The sequence below is a fragment of the Pezoporus wallicus genome, unplaced genomic scaffold (genome assembly GCF_028554395.1).
Source record: "Pezoporus wallicus isolate ANWC-B61680 ecotype Strahan unplaced genomic scaffold, APGP_CSIRO_Pwel_v1 contig_227, whole genome shotgun sequence".
Classification (NCBI taxonomy): domain Eukaryota; kingdom Metazoa; phylum Chordata; class Aves; order Psittaciformes; family Psittacidae; genus Pezoporus; species Pezoporus wallicus.
Genome location: NW_026635704.1, coordinates 3,936,270 through 3,953,253, shown reverse-complemented (window position 1 = coordinate 3,953,253; position 16,984 = coordinate 3,936,270). Strand labels below are relative to the sequence as shown.

At 38.2% G+C, this 16,984-nt stretch overlaps 1 protein-coding gene across 1 annotated transcript in view; it reads right to left on the bottom strand.

Annotated features, from left to right (window-relative positions):
- Nucleotides 1-16,984, bottom strand: part of PIEZO2 (piezo type mechanosensitive ion channel component 2) — a 295,110-nt gene that overhangs the window by 45,835 nt on the left and 232,291 nt on the right. The window contains exons 25-32 of the mRNA XM_057397456.1: nt 16,310-16,514; nt 16,065-16,166; nt 15,430-15,595; nt 7,354-7,597; nt 6,111-6,207; nt 4,143-4,302; nt 2,325-2,414; nt 447-568 (exon numbers count right to left, since the gene is read on the bottom strand). Coding sequence (XP_057253439.1) covers nt 447-568; nt 2,325-2,414; nt 4,143-4,302; nt 6,111-6,207; nt 7,354-7,597; nt 15,430-15,595; nt 16,065-16,166; nt 16,310-16,514 — 1,186 coding nt within the window. The remainder of the gene's footprint in view (nt 1-446; nt 569-2,324; nt 2,415-4,142; nt 4,303-6,110; nt 6,208-7,353; nt 7,598-15,429; nt 15,596-16,064; nt 16,167-16,309; nt 16,515-16,984) is intronic.

Genomic DNA, 16,984 nt, shown 5'->3' with positions numbered 1-16,984 from the left:
GTCAGCAATAAAAATGTGGCACTGGATGGGTATCATTTTATTTGTTCCTATGTTTTAAACAACATTTGAAAGTATACAAACATTTCAGTGACTGAAAAAACCTCAGAGCATCCAGAAAATGCTGCTGGAAAAGTGTGGCTGCTACCTATTTGTAACACTGTCGGTTACAGATGACTTTGTTCAAAACAAACCTCCGCTGCTATTCAGCTTTGTCAACAACCTGAAGTTACAAAAAGCAATTTCAAAGCAAACCATTTTCTCTAAACCTTCTTGCAGTACAAAATCCCCATTTTTCTTTGCTGAATCAAGCTCCAAACTGATACTCAGCTAACAACCTTGTTACATGCCGACAGTGTTGAAGAACAATTTGTCACTTATCCAGCTATTAGATCTATTAGATCCTTAATGCTCAAATGCAATTATGGTATAACAATAGCTAATGGTACCTTCATCATCTTCTTCAGAAACCTTCCGGATCTCTGGCCCCTCTGAGGACTCCTGGGTCATGCTTAGCATCCTCTCTTTACCCTTTTTGTACTTCTGCTGCCTGGCTTTGATGCGATCCATTCTATCAAACGGAAGATATTATTAGATTCACATCTTTGCTCTTTGACCCACCGTGAAAAACAAGTGTTGAACACATCCATACACACATACACTTGAACATTTCTAAAGGAAATATCCAATCCACATTGTCATTAATCCTGCTCTGAAGCATAATCATAGATTACCATCATGCTAATGGTTCTTTTTATCCTAACCAGCCTGATGTACAGTTGAATTAAATAAACCAAGCACCCTCTATTGTTGAAGTCAGACATCCTGCAAATAGAAACTGTAATTATCCTAAAAACACAGATTAGCTTTGGCATTGCCATAAGCAATATCATCTCCTTGGCCTTAAACTATGCAGAATTAACAGAGAAGTTTTATTTCCAGGGCAGGCATATCCTGTGAAATGGTATAAGATTATTTCAAGCATAGAGTAGCACCAGCAATAGCTGAGTACATCACTGGGTGGGAAACCCCAGGCATCTGGGTAGGGAGCATAGCATGGTCCCTACAGCCTTCTGATACTTATTCAGTTATGGAGGTGTGGAAGAAGCTGTCAGTAGTGGGTTTTGACATCTGGTTAAGAAGCAGTTAGGACTTGTCTTGCTTAGTGGTAGAGGAGCTTTGACAGCTTTTTGCAGTTACAAAAGTAACATGCTGCTTGCATACAAGAGAAGTGCCTGTCTAAAGAGAAAATATCTCCAGGCTGGTGAAGTTGAATGCAAATATTTTCAGTGAAGGTAAACATATATGTTTTGCATTCAAACACTAGAGAGGAACCACAAAATAAACAGAAAGAGAAGTCATGCAGCATTTTTTACTAGGAATACAGATATGTAGAACAAAATCCTAATAATGGTAAAGTCAATGAGAATATTCCCATTCATTGAAGCAGGGCCAGGATGGTACTCAGCTTCCTTAGCACATAGTGATTTCAGTCTGTCTAGGTGACTCTTAACTACGGCTTCTCAAACTAGGGCCCTTGCTATTGCAATTTCTGTATTTTTTGATTTGGGTTGTTTTTTTTTTTTTTGGGGGGGGGTAACCCAGTTCCCATGTCTCAGCCTTCTATTTTCTAAGCATCTAGGCTTGCACCTTCAGGTGAGATAGGGTTAATGTTCTCACTTCTGATTAGTAATCTGCCTACACTTTTCAAGAGTTTCATAAGGGATTTGCATTTGACTATCCTACTCTTCTGAGAGATAGTGAAAGACACACTGAGAGAACAGCAGGGGAATTAGTGAATGGAAAGAAAACAGAAAAAAATCTCCTCCCAGCCCTGTATTTAACAGAAGACTATATGGTCATGTTGCTATGACACTCAGGTGTGGAACAGTGAAAAGCTGATCTTCTTAACCTATCATCACTGTATTTCTAGGGTTTAGAAGAACCTTCAGAATAAGCAGGGGTGGCAATGTCACTGTAGGAAACATCTGTTTCCATTAGTTTCAGGCTCACCAAGGAACAGGTTAGTCAGTACATTGCACTTTGATTCTTTACGTTAACCTCACAGCCACTGGTCCTAGAAATGTAATTGTGTTTAAATGCAAATTTATATTCTGCAGTATGTTGTCTCTTTGGAAAACACGACTCTAAAACTACATAATTTTGAAATATCTAAGACCTCTGAATGCCCAGAGAGCATTTTTTATAATTGCAAAATCATACTTCAAAACCTAATCTGCATTTCTACAAAAGAAGGTGCTAGATAAGTATCAACGATCAGTGACATATTATGTAGGTATCTCTATAAAAATACTTTAAATACATACTGTCTTTTCAGCTGATCCATTGATTTTTTTTCCTCTTCAATTCTTGCCTTTACAGCCTTGACAATTGTAGCCTGGAAAAGCTCAGCACCCCTATAGCAGAAATGGGGGAAGAAGAAAGTTAAAAAGAAGACGAAACATTAAATATTTCTAAGTTTCCCCTATGCCAGCTAGTCACAGAGTTCCCTCTGTACATAAGCTCTATATCAAACACAACTAATCTAAGGCCTGAAAGAAGTTATCATTTACTCCATAATTCAAATACCTATCCAGTCAATCATCTCAAGACTGGGAGCTAAATGTTGTGACCCCCATACGGCCTCTAGAAGCTGCTCAAGGAATTCAGTTTCCAACCCTTAAAACCGCAAAACATAAGTAAGCTCAAGGGTGAGGTATGACTTCTTCCACACCTCCAGGATTTGGTCTTTATAGATATTCGGTGGTTACAGTCATTTTATTTATAGTCAGTCACCTCATCTCCTTGCCTCAGCACCTGTGGAAGTTGTGATCAAAGTCCAGTTTTATACAGGGCCACAATGAATTTCAGCTTCACTTTTACTCTGTGAACACTCCAGTGCTTTCAATCTGATGACACAAATCCTTGAGCAAGTTTCTAGTGTGCCAAAAGAATACAGCTTCTAACTCCGTTTCATTAGAAATTTAACCAACTCATTGATTTGCATGTCCAGATCACAAGTCTTGGCTGTTCCTTCTCATTCACTCGTTGGCTCTTGAAGACTCTAAAAGAGAGTCTATCTCAAATAAGTAGCACTGACTTGAAGCCTTTCTTTTGTCAGGAATTCAGTAAGAACAGCTATAGATTCTGAAGTTAACTACTAATTAATTTTTCAACCATGTTTTCTGCAAGATTAACGACTCTCCCATGTAATATGCAGGATAACCACAACTACATTTTTTCAAAGGAATATAATCAATACTGGTAATCATTATTGTCCCAAAATATGCCAAAGTACAAGGCATGACATTGCCTTCCTTAGCAACTTGATCACTCTTACATTCTTATGGACTATTGAAAACTCACAGCATCCTCTTTGTTATTGTTTAGATCACAATTTAACCATATTTAGGAGAGGAATTTGTATTTCATGATATTAACTTTAACTAAAATACAAGCTTAGACCACGCTGTCTAAATTCAAACCAATATATTTAATCCAAATTGACAAAAAGAATTCCTTAGAAATCTCACTGAAATTAAGACCAGAATTTAATTCCTGATCTGCCTTCTCATTAAAAGCCAGAAAATGGTTGCGCCAGTCATAGCTGTGAGTGGATGCTTCTGGGAAAGTGTAAGTAATGGGCCCAAAGAGGGTGATAGTTCCTTGCCATACCTCAGTGTTCAGTGATGTTACACTTTCCAAGTGTCTTCCCGAAGTTCTTCCCTAGCCAGGTGTCATAATTTACCTGTACTTCTTCCTCATGTGAGTCATGATTTCTAAGACCCATTGTCTCAAACAGGCTCTGATAGTAGAGTGTTTTCTTTCCAAAGTGTAGAAACTCAGTGTTTGCTCCTATACATATTGATGTTGAGAGAATGATGCAACATACATCAACTTTCACAGCTTTTAATAAGGGTATCAAATGGGTATTTCGTAGGAAAGATGGTTTCATTTCTATCAGATTCTCAATTAATTTGTTTTCTCATGTGTGCTTAGTCAGAGTTGGCTTTGCAATTATGAATTGTTGGATTGTTTAAATGGATTGTTTAAATCAGTGTTAAAGGACTCTTTTGTTGTAAACAAGTTAAGTACCATAGCCATGACAGACTTGAGCTGTTCAACTTTTTAAAACTTTGTGTTACCTTGATGCTAGGATCTGAGAAGCTTTTATATCTGCAACCACATGCAGGAAGTAGTAACTCATGAAGACTCTTCTTTGCAGCAGCAGAAAAGCAAAACATATACTGTCCCAAATGATTCCTGCCTCTCCGCTGGGAAGTTTACAATCTAGATTGTTGGTTGCTGGGAAAAGGTAACATTAGCATAGGACTGTTGTATTAAATATTCTTTTATAATGTTTAATCAATTAAATAATCTTAGCCTTTAAAATTATTTGAAGTACTTGAATTAGATTTTTCTTAAGACAACTACCATGCATTTCCATCTGAAGTACACTGTATTTTCTGTTAGAGGAACCTGGAAAACTTCCAACAATGAGATATCTCACAACAATTGAGAATTCCCCAAAAGTGAACCATGAGCAAACAAATTCACCCTATCTTAATAAGTGCTTGAAAACAAAGAATGGGAAAAGAGTATTTTTTGTTAGCCTGAAATATCTGATTTCGGTACTTTCTAAAATGGCATGTCTCTCTTGTTTTTTTTTTTTGATTTCAAGTGACTATTTGTCTCATTTTCCTATTAAAAACGCTATCAACATGAGGAAAAAGGGGTTTATTTTTGTCAAAATAATTTTTTGACTGCCATCACCTAGTATTTTTATTTTTCCTTTCTGCAACTATTTCAATGTTTCTTTCCATTGCATAAGAGAAAAAATATTTGAAACCACAAAATTACTTCCTTTGGGATAGAATGAGACAAGCAGAGAGAAAATCCCATTCGTCCTACCTCTAGATTTTGGCTTGGGCTATTTCTTTCTTCCTTCCTTCCTTTTTTTCTTCTCTAAAAGACAGTTCTCTTGGGAATATTAAGGAATTAAAAGTGGGTTTGTGGAGCTAGACTATAAACTAAATGGCTTATGCTGCCCTATAGAAAGGAGTAGAAGGAGTCAAGGGACAGACTCTGGCTCGAAGCTGGCTTTACAATCAAGCAAGCCAGTGTAATAGGTCTAGAAGGTCAAGCTCCAAGAGCTTCAAAGCCTGCTCTGCCCATCCTCCGGGGAGTCAGAAACCTATGTTTAAGTTTCTGTTGATGCTCAAAAAGTTTTAGATATTACAAGAACTACAGGTCACCATTTATCTTATGAATTTGTGTCTTCGTATTTCCTTTCTTTTCTCCTACTCCTCACTTATCTATTAGGATCAGACATGAAGGCAAGTCTGAAGACTCACCAGGATGAAGCTGTTCTTTAAATTCAATAAAAAACCCTAAACACCCACTCTCATACCCCCCCCCCCCCCCCCCCCCCCCCCGGTGTTTTCAAATTGTCAATCTAGGGTGTCAGGACAAAATGGAACCAAATTAATATCTCACTAAGAGGTGAAGTGTCTTGCTCTCCATACCTCGTTCTTCCATTCTCTCACCTCCATCCACATAGACTATCCACTCCAAAAAAAATTGCCTTAACTCACTATACATGCAAAAAATTTCCACTTTTATGCTGGTTTAGCCCCTGCCATTTCAGTGAGCTGAACTGGTTTACCCTTTGAGCAACTGAACCTGGCAGACAAGGAGGAGTGGGACTCTGCAGATGGGAAAAGGTGCCCTCTCCTTTCAGTGATGGTGAGCTGAAATTTTAGCTCAAGATGTACAGTGAAACTATACCCTTAATTATCACATCTCCTGCATATACAGGGAAACTGCCTCAAGCATCTGTATCACCAAATTGTCCATTTACAGGAAATGCTGCTTGTGGGTATGTTTTTAGGGGTGCTCACAGTTTTCTCTGCATATGTATCCCACTTGGTTCTATAAATATTTTCAATATTTTGTGTTGCTATTAAATGGAGGATGAAGCTGTATTAACTGAATTTACAGGTATGATTTTTTCCCAATGTAGTATATTTGGAGGGGGCATGACTTAAATATTGTAGGAGATTTTGAAGGTGATTATTTATATAAAATTATAACGAAAAATGAGCTATACTTACGAATACGGTAGCCTTTAACTGTACAAGCCAGGCTAAATGCCTGAATCAACCAGCAACTATTCTTAATTAATGATTCAATGTAGCCACATGCTCCTATCTGGAAAGTAGAACAACAATTTCATATAACAAGACATAGCAGGAATAAAGATAAGAAAAGTTCTACCTCTTTCCATTACATGAGAATATTGTGACCACCCTTGGCTGTATTATATCTCCTTATTAAAACAGAGATTAGAAGAAAGAGTGCCCTTACCCGTGACACACATCACTTTTAGACAGCAAGAATTTGTTTTTTCAATTATCAGTGAAATAGGAGGTATGTGAGTTTTGTTTGTGTTTTTGCAGAGAAAGTGATACGTCTGGCACGTGATGTGATGTGACAGCTAAGCAACTTTTATAAATCACTGACTTAATCTTGCAAACTACATGGACAAACTCAACACACGCATAGCTCCACTGAATTCCCAAGCATAAAATGAAGCACAGATGTAACCACTCAGAACAGCTGCAAATTCAAACTACCCATAAATCAATTTTTTTCAATACAGTGACTTATATAAATGTAAAAAGAAAAATGTCTGCTCTTTTCAGTCCAGCACTAAAAATGTTCAAAGCTAAAAAGCAATTGCCAGGAATAAATCTAAATTTGTCTTTCAAAAATATTTAAATTACTGGCTTGTCTCAATCACCTATCAGTGCTACTGCAAGAATCTGCTCTAAAAAGTTAATTTATATAAGCAAACCTTGACTATTTTGTAGAAAAGGGAATGCAGCTTGTAATTTTGTTGTCAACTTCACTAATTACATTACATCAAAAGACAACTGCACCTAGTACGAGGTTTGAACATTCCAGTTTAAAATAAAAGGTTTAATTAAATGTGCATTATTTATCAATGGTATGACTAATCTTGCACTTCTTACTCATTTCTCACTCCACTAAGGTTTTCACAAAGCTCCTAAGGAGAGACTTTACTAGGCAAAGAAAGCAGAGCATGGGCCTTTGAAAATAGCTTGAGAGTTTTCACAGAGCTCAGCTGCATACCCATGTGCATATCTTCCTGTAATGTACATGCATTACCATTCCCTGGATAAGCACTTGCAGTTCCTGAATTAAAATGGAGCCTGCTTTGTGCTTGAGAAGGCTGTGGCCCTGAAAAGGATTTTTAATGATCACTCAATGCACTATGCACACTTCCAATGAAACCAGAGTGCTGAGGGAAGAGGAAACGCAGCATCTACTTACTGAGAGGATGTTCTTCATTGTGATCACAAAGACATTGTAGGCAATCAGCCAGTCCCAGTAACGCAGAATACTCCTGATGGGCTTCAGCAACAGATCTCCACCAAAGAGAAGGAAATAAAAGCAGGCTACCAAGTAGCCCATGCAGAATATGCTGATCCTCGTGGTTCCCGTTATGAAGATTATAGTAAGCACAAACCAGAAGAGGTAGCTAAATATTATCACCTTATACATGTCTAAGTAGGACCTGGAAGCAAAAGAAGGAGAAAAAGTGAATTTTTTCTGAGGGCAATGCTACCTTTCCTCTTCTGCGCTATTGGTTGATACTCATCAGCTCAGGTCTTCTAAGCATTCTCATCCCACATCAGCACTTGCGCACTTGCTCAAGACTAATACCAAGGTCAGTAGGTCTAGCTCATTCATGGGTCTGCCTGGCTCATATGCTCCATTCTAGCTCTCTCGTGCACAAGCTACCCCCTGTCAGGTAACTTTGCATCATGCAAGATCAAGCCTTGCATCATAAAAGGGTGGAAAACATTCTCACCAAAATTCATGATAAAGTGATATGATCTGGCAATGCTACATATGTAATTTAAAAGCTGAGATCATATTTTAAGAGGTCTGAGCATATTACAGTAAATCTATCTGAAAAAGCCAGCTACAGCACACCACTGCAAACAGTTCTGTATTTATTGATGACTTCTAGGGAATTCAGCCTTTCACTGACAGCTACTAAAAATATCTTTCTCCAGTGGAGATCAATGTAGAATTTTTAAGGGGTAAACGGTTTCTACACAACATAAATATGATAGAATTTACTGGAACACTTGCCAGGAAGCTACGAGATAGAGGTATCTGAAATCAGCTTGGCCCGCAGTGGGAAAGAGTGAGAAACAATTTGGTATTTTCTGATTCCTTAAAATATTGACTTCATATTGACTCAGTGAGCTTTCAAATAAGAGTATCTGCCAAAGACAATACTGAATATTACATATAGCTAACATTGAAAAACCAACTAATTCTTAGTTTCCTCCTATTTAGCGTTTTGATTTCAGGTGTAACTGTGTTTTCAGGGTATGTTCACCCAGGCTGCGAAACCAGATTTCACAGGAAACCAGCCAGGGAGACAGAACTATAGGAGTACATGCGTACCTAAGCCAAACCATGTATGGAGTAAATTAACTAAATGCACTGTATGAAGCCACATAAAAAGGCCCCTGCTGCTTGATGTTCTCAGGTTCAGAACTTTCTAGGAGTATGTAGTTATAGTCACACATTTATAGGCCTGCATTATACATTTCACTTGCTGAAGCCAACCAGAAAGGCATCTAACAAAAGGTAACAAGAAACCTCCTTTATGTTTATTTCCCACAGACATTTAAGAAATTTATGGACTACTTTCTGTAAAATCTAAAAATGGCATGACTTTAGAGATGCTACTGGGTTTTGGGTGATAAAACATTAACAAAGAATCAATATACAATAAGAAAATAAAGAGGCATAAGACATCAGTTGAACAGATCTTCACTATTTTAACATGCCCTGGAAATGGTGTTCTTGCTATTTCTCTAGGAAAAAGCCACCACATTTGGTGTGCCTTTAATAACAACTCTTGATGTGTAGGATGGCTAAGAAGAGATCACATTCCTGACACTGCTCTAACAATTGCAATGTTTCAAAAATCCTGTCCGCTGCTACCAACAAGATGTATTGGCATCTTTTGAAAAAAGCCCAGAATGCATCTGAATTAACTGAAGAACAATTATCTTAATAAAAATGGACTCTAACACTTAAAAGAACTGGCTGGATCCAAACTTTCCAACATATACACATGACATTTGGTTGAGTCACAGTCTAACAGCAGATTGTACTCTCAGATTAAAACTTGCAGAAATTAAGAGAGAATAGGAAAATACAATATTCTAGCTGTTTCTTCACTATGTTAACCATTTGCTATATATGAGCAGTCACCTAAAATACTAACTATATCCGCTTTTCTCATTTTCAAAATACATATTAAACATAATAGCACTGGACATCTCTAAACCAAACAAACTACAAAACAGGATGTAAGAAAACCCTCAAAAGGCAGCAGGCGATACAACTGTGTCAAGTGACAAATGATGTAGTTCTTAGAGATACAGATCTTTCTCATTCTTATAAATACACAATTACAAGGAAACCCAACTATAAAAATGGCCCTCAAAAATTTACCTCGGAGTGGATAGCTTACAAAATTGTATTTTAAAAAGTCACCCAGGGGACACCTAAAATGAATATCACCAACCATCACAGACACCTCTGTGCTGACCCAAGAAGGATATCACATTAAACACAGTGAACAGACATACACTCTAGTAGTCTCAAGTAGATAAAAGCATTCCTGAAACCACATTTCTTGCAGTTGCAATGTGCTAAAACTCCTTGTCTGTTACGCTATGGAGTCACACATTCTGCTAATTTTCATTAATTGCTTATAATGATACAAATAGGTCAAGTGCTGCAAGAGCAGGAACAAAGATGTGTGTTGGTGGGAGGACTTCTCAACATATTGCCCCTCAAATAGTTTGACACATTCTCAGATGCAAAGCTTTAAATTCTGCCTCAAACCCCAGAAAGTTAACAAGTGAGGAGTTTCAGTTCCTTGCTCTGGAGATAATGCAACAGTGGGAGGCTTAAGCACAAAGCTGCCCCAACAGCTAAAAAACCCTACACAAACACAGAAGGTCAGTAAGTGTGCTTACCCTCGGTTTGAAAACTTCTTCATAGACAGCAGAAAATGCTGTCTTGGATAGTATATACCATAATTTTATGCTTTCACTGCAGACCACACAGATCATCAGTTTAATGCCACTTAAATCTTCCAAATCTCCTCTTCTAAGTGATCTTTAAGTCTACATCCAGTCATAAAGAGGAGAGCCCCCCCTCAGGATGTGGTATTTGACAATACACTTAGGAAATCTGGGCAGCTGCTTCCCAAGGGGACAGTCACACTCCCCTTCATCCCTTCAGCTCTGCCTTCCACCCCTTCTTTGCCTTTAGCTCTCTGAACTTGTTTCAAAAAGCAAATTTTTGAAGGGATACTTTTTCTGCCCATTCAACCTATGAACCAACTCACTGCTGGTGTGATGAATGCGAAGGTGGGAGAATGTAGCTGTAGGCCATGAATACAGCCACACATCTGATTAACCTCAGATGGTACTGGTACACACCAGTGTACCAAGAGCATCAAACTATGGCTTTTGGTAGCACGATAACCTTTGAATGAGAAGTTATACAGAATAAACCTGAAAGATGAATGAAAAATAAAAAATGCTGATTTGCTAACTGTGTCATTTGCAAACCCACTGATACTCTGGATAACATTTTGGGAATCATTTTGCTCAAAACCAGGCAAGATGAAGTCTGAAGTTCATTCCATCCATCCCTCAAAGCTATTGTAACCTCAGATGACTCACCATATCAGCTCATACGCTTTTCTTTGGTAAAGCTTTATTAACTTATCATGATTGTTTCAATATTTAATTTCCATGGGAATTAATTTTTTACTGTAATACGATCCAGCCTGTTGCAAAAAGGACTGCTCTACATGTAGCTGTCTTCCCAGCATGTTCAGTGATGTGTGTGGCTGTGGCTTGTCCAGTGTCTGAACTTCTGCCTGCAGGCACCGAGAGGTGCTGATGCTGCAGCCAATGACCCCTTTGAGGAAAGGTGTTTGTCTTCAGCCAGCGCTTTGATATATAGAGAAAGAACACACTTCTGTTTACACACTGGTGAGGGCCTGCTGTGCTATTGCACTGACCAAGATAGCTCAGTGCTGTTTCATGCTGGAGGAGCTGCTGTTATGTAGCTTCACCGCCTTCTGTTGTCAGCCACCTGTTTTGCTTTGAGTGTAGTTATCCACGTCCATATTATTACCAAGGCTCTGTCCCCAGCCCTCTTCTGATGCCTACCCTTTCCCTCTCGTCCAGACTATTATCTCTCTGTCTATATATGTATGTATTCTATAAGCTACCCTTACTCACCAAATTTCTTCTTTCGTTCCCTTCCTATCTCAAATTCCTTACATTCTTAGCAGCCTGTGTGACCCTACATCACAGACAACTTCTCCTTCTAACCCCAACATTGCTAATTTCTTACCAAACTTCTATCCCCAAAGCCCATCTCTTTAACTCCATTTCAACCTTCAGAAGGCAGTTTCATTGATTTTCCCTTTGCTGACAGCAACACTGAACCTTCTGAAACTTAGGTCCCTATGTGCTTCTTCAAATTTAGTGTTGTAGATCTTATAGGTCTTAGTCCCTACTATTTTTGTCAAGTCCTCTCCCAGGACTCATTTTCTCTTACTGTCACTCTCTTACCAGTAAGGTCCTTCCTTCATGCTTCTGTCCACTTCAAAACTTCCCAAACCCAAAGCTGTGCTATTTGTTGAGGCTCATTTTACTAGCAACAAAATGTTTATCTGCTTTATACAACAAATATGAGAGGAAGCCTGTAATGATGATTTGCAGGTCCCCTCTCACTAACCAAAGTCAGAAGAAGTGAAGTTCCAAGAACGGCATTACAGCAGCCTTTGAGACTTCACCTGACTCACCTGGCGATTCCCAAGGTGCAGGTACTAACAAGGATAGTCCAATGACTGGCTGCTAATATTCCTTCTGCTCTTAAGAGGAAAAAAGTAGAATACAGTCCCAAATTTTTTCCCTGTCAATGTCTAGGAGAATGTCTGAAAACTGCTTGGGAACTGATATGAGAATTTTCCAGCATTAGACACTGTGGGAAAGGATTATCCTCAGTGAAGTCACTTTAAATCCTGTTTCATTTTAAAAGCCCCTGCTTCTATTGTTTTTATTTCTGTTTCAAAGCCCTTTCTTGTGCTCTCCCTTGGGGTCAAGCACATATCCCCTGAGAAATCTGGGGGTGGAAAGACAAGAAAATTTTCAGGAAATCTCTTCCTTAGACTGTATTTATCATTGCTGAGCTCAAGTAGTTCTCCAGAGAGAAGAAAATGAAGCATTTGGAAATACGTTCTTTTTCTGCCACTGTTTATATTGCAGTTAAAACTTTTTATCCAAGCCTACTAGAACAGTGACCAGCTAGTGTCTTCTCAAGGGGAGATGCCTCTGGAAGTGTACTTTGAACTGCAACTGCCACTTGTACATGGCAGTAAATACATATTGGGCTTCTCAGAAAACACATAAATACTAAGCATTACTTTTTTTTATGCTTTGTAACTTATTTATAACCAGGTTGCTTTCACTTATTTGTTTGGCTCTTTCTGACTGACTTCTGGATAAATGCCATTTTTCATTTCACTTGATTGGATAAGCTTTGAACCAAGTTCTTGTCCACGTTGCTAAATATTTAGACCATTCTGAAACTTCCATGGCAAAGTGCAACAAATGTTTTTAGACAAAGCTCTTCCAGTTCCAAATTGTCTTGGATGGAGGCCAGACACATACATTTTCCTCTGAGGTATATCTTCGGTGGACTCTCCAGAGCTTGAGAGTCATTTTTAAAAACTTGCAACCTCTAATACAAGATTCAGTCACTTTAAAAGACTGTCAGGCATTTTCTGGTGCTTCTTTGAAGCAAATTAGGCATTTAAGATTACACATGTGCAGTGCAGCCTCTCAAAAACAACATCATATAAAGTCTGGGAAAACCTGCATCCTAGCAAAATCATTGAAGGAGACACTTAAGGGCTCAAGAAAGAAAAATACCACGAAGAACACAAGATGTATTATGCAGTTCATACTAAAGGAAGGTCTGTTTATATCCATATACAACATTCTACAAGAATGTTCCCATTACAGATGCAGGAACCTAACACTAAAAGCAATCAAACAAAAAAGAAGTCACAGCTTACCTGCCTGAGTATTTGCAAGAAAGGATATCATAAAAAGGAATTTCCTCTGTTCCTGAAATTAATGGGTTTCTATTCATTTTATGCATTTTTTAAAACAAAAATGTCCCTGCTATGTTCATTTCTCTGCCTTATTCTTTTCATCCTACTTCTTATAAACACAACATAAAACTATCACATGAAACAGTCACATGGATTTCCGTATTTAGCTGGAACAAGTATAAAGTGACCACAGTTTGTTCAGCTTACCACTACTAATGGTATTCTTTGATTTTCTCCTTTTTGCACTCTTCACCAGTAATACTTAATGCTTTATGCAAACTGCAAACGGTTGCATGTAATTAATCATTTGTACACAGGTCCATTTTATCAACACATGCCAAGCAGTATGTTTGAATGGATATGATGCCACCAATGACTTCAAGCTGACGCATACCATGCATATGAACCAAAACACAGAACTTAACCAAAAGGATTGCGGAAAGGCAGCAGGCCAGTTCAGCTTGGACTTTGCTTTCCATTATAAACCTGACTGTGATTCCCATCCAAAATCTTCAAAGAACATCCTCTGTGCTTCAGACTTTTAATGCTTTGACTTTTGGGAATATCTTCTACAGACGACCAGAAATACATATCAGATTCCAGGGAACTTTGAAAAGATGTCAAAAGAGGCTGTTTAAAAAGCAGTGATTTTGTTGCCTCCTTACCCTTCTGAAGACAGACTTAAAACACAGGAGTTTTACGTTTAATTGTTGCTTTTTCTCACAATGTTGTTTTTGTTTTTGTTTTTTTTTCTGGACTAAGGAGAGGAAATTTGATCTTTTCTTTCTGCCAGCAACCATGTTACCAGTGATGGTCTTTCTAAGTGACCAGTCACAGTGCCTGATGCAACTGCTGTATTAGCTTTTGCTAAGAGGGACACCACCACAGGGGCAAGAAAAAAGTCAGTCCCTGCTACACGTTCTTCTCAACCAAGCCTCGTTTGTCAGTCTTTGGAAATCATTCCTACTTGATGGAGCATTTTGAAGAGAGACTGACTTCTCTCTGCTTATGTTACTAGATCTAGAGCACTGGATCCACTGTGTAGACTGCATATACTCAAGGGGAAGAACTGTTTGTCCTTTGCTCAGGAATGTCTATAAATCACTGGACAAATGAGTCAATTGAACGTGTTTCAATGGTTCCCTTTTCAATGCTATTTCAGGACAGATTTGGCCACCATTTCTAACAGAAACAGCAGGATCAGCTTAAAGATCTTGATACAGACTTCTGGTGATAGCACTTTGCTGGTAAAAGAAATAAAAGTTTATTCGCAAAAGGCAGACATTAGTTCAATGTTTTAAATTCCTTTTGCGCTCAGATATCTGTTGGTAACATGCATTCACAAAACAAATACCTAGTCTGACAAAACACAATAGCTAAGAAATCTTACTCTTCCCATTTATTCCTGTAATATTGCATCAAACTTTCAGAGACAACTTTAATTAAAAATATGCCCAGCACAACTCAGAAGAGCTGAGCTAATCTGTGTTTGCAGAAATGATCCCATAGGAATGGCTCCATTGTTTGAACACCATCCAGAACAGACTGTCTCAGGCTGTCTCTGCCCCCTTTTTATATTGTTCACATCCTTAAACAACTTTACATGCAATGTTGAGAAACAGGAAGACACAGCAGATGTCCTTCTAAGACACTTTTAAGGTTCTTATGTCTAGATGAAATAGCACAAAGTGCAGTCTCTAATATCTGACTTTGATTGTACTTAGACAACAACTATGCAGAACATGACTGATGACCTTGTGGGATTAAACGTATACATAGGCGAGTTCAGACTGCAGTGTACTCTTTTAACATGCATGTGTTTTGGGGGAAGGCACCAGAGTGCTGAAGTTCACCATAAATATTGTCCCACAGGATATTCATAGAGGGAATACATACTTTCAGGCAAATTTAGCACTGAACATTCCTCTGGGGAGCACTTAAAACAATCAGCCGTGTTAGGAAGACTTGTTTACATCTGCCCTTTTCTAAACCAGAAGATGACTACCCAGAAGCTAACTATCTGCTATCTCATGCAACAGTGAAAGTTATGAGCTAGGAACATACATGAATATAAATTTCAAGTAAAACTGGAAGCTGCGAGAGTTACTTTCACACTACAGAACTTTACAAAAAAGAAAGCACTGTAATTTCCAAGTGTTCCATGGTCTCACCGGCAATGAATGAAGTCAGGAACAGGATTATGCTGGCTAAAGGATGCTGCATCAAGATTCATGCAAATTTCCACATTGTCTCCAGCCATGATTCGTACTGCAGCTTTATTTTCATCCTCAAATGTCTGCCTTTGTAAGGATGCACACAGCAACAACATGAAATCATCTAGGAGGAAGCAGTGGTTGCAAGGAAAAATTCAGTTATTAACTTAGGTGTAGAGAGTGGTGGTGGTACATTATAATGTAGTTATCAGGCTGTTTTCCCACATTTTGAACCTCCAAGACTGAGCTGTTTTTGAACTCATTTAACATGATTTGAAATTTATTCATGTATTTAGTTGTTTTACCAGTCATATTCTATGATTTTTTATTGAGAAATAAATTAGAAAAAGGGAAATAATTAACACTTTTTGATGCTGCTTTACTAAAAATGGGATATGGAAAATACATGCACAAAATATTAATTCTTTGAATTTTTCTACTACATACAAAGCCACACTTAGCATTCAATCTCCCACAGAATATTCCAGTTTTCAACTGAAGAGTAAATAAAATGCTGGCTTCAAATTACACTAGATAGATGTTTTAAGCAAAGGGTGTGTAAACACTTCGCAACTATGGGCTAAAATACTTACAGACAAGGAAGACAGGGTTTGGTCTCACAATGAAGTCTGGAAAATATAACCACTTTATGATGTTGGAGTTGAAGTTGGCATTACCACTTCTCCATGGATAGTCTGTATGACAGAAGCACACAAAAATGCAATCAGCACTTTAAGACAATTACTTCATCCTTTTCTTCCAAATATGTATCAATTTTCCAGCATTTTTGTGCAAAATCAAGCAGCAGTAATTGTCCACAAAGGATAAGTGCCCTTACCTTTACAAGGAGCAGGTGGGATGCCAATGCAAAGAAAGTACTGGAAGGTAATGATGCATGCCAAAAAACAACAGTATTTCGGCCAGATCTCTGCAATAGCTTTTCTTCTTCGTCTATACAATACAGCAATCAGCCAGAAGGCATGAATCATGGCATAAAAATCCATTCGTTGACCAATTACATTCACTGATAGAAGAAAACAGGTCTGGAAAAGAAGTAAAGAAATAAGCAACATTTGCAACCTGATGACTAGTCAACGCAGCAATGATAAACTATTCTGGGTCCTGGCAGAACGCTTGCACATGTGCTGGAGCTGACTGCAGGAACCCTGTGCAAACCAATAAGCTTGTTTCTCTCCAACAGTTTGTATCTCTCCAACAGCAACCTCCCCCATCCCAACACCCAAAAGTTTTGATGCTCTTCTACAAGTGTCAACTATGTGAATACAGTGCTAAAGCAGTTTTCCATTATGTGGTATCTAAAGATACAGAATGGAAAGAGCGTTGTCACAGTAGCCTACATGGTAAATGTTTAATTGCTGCCAAAGAAAACACATGTTATACAGCCATACACTTTGAAAGCACTTACATATGTGAAAAAGAAGAGGAACTATTAAGAACAGCAGCCACTAAAGTATATCCTCATGTGGGAACCAGACAAAAAGAAAAGAGGTTT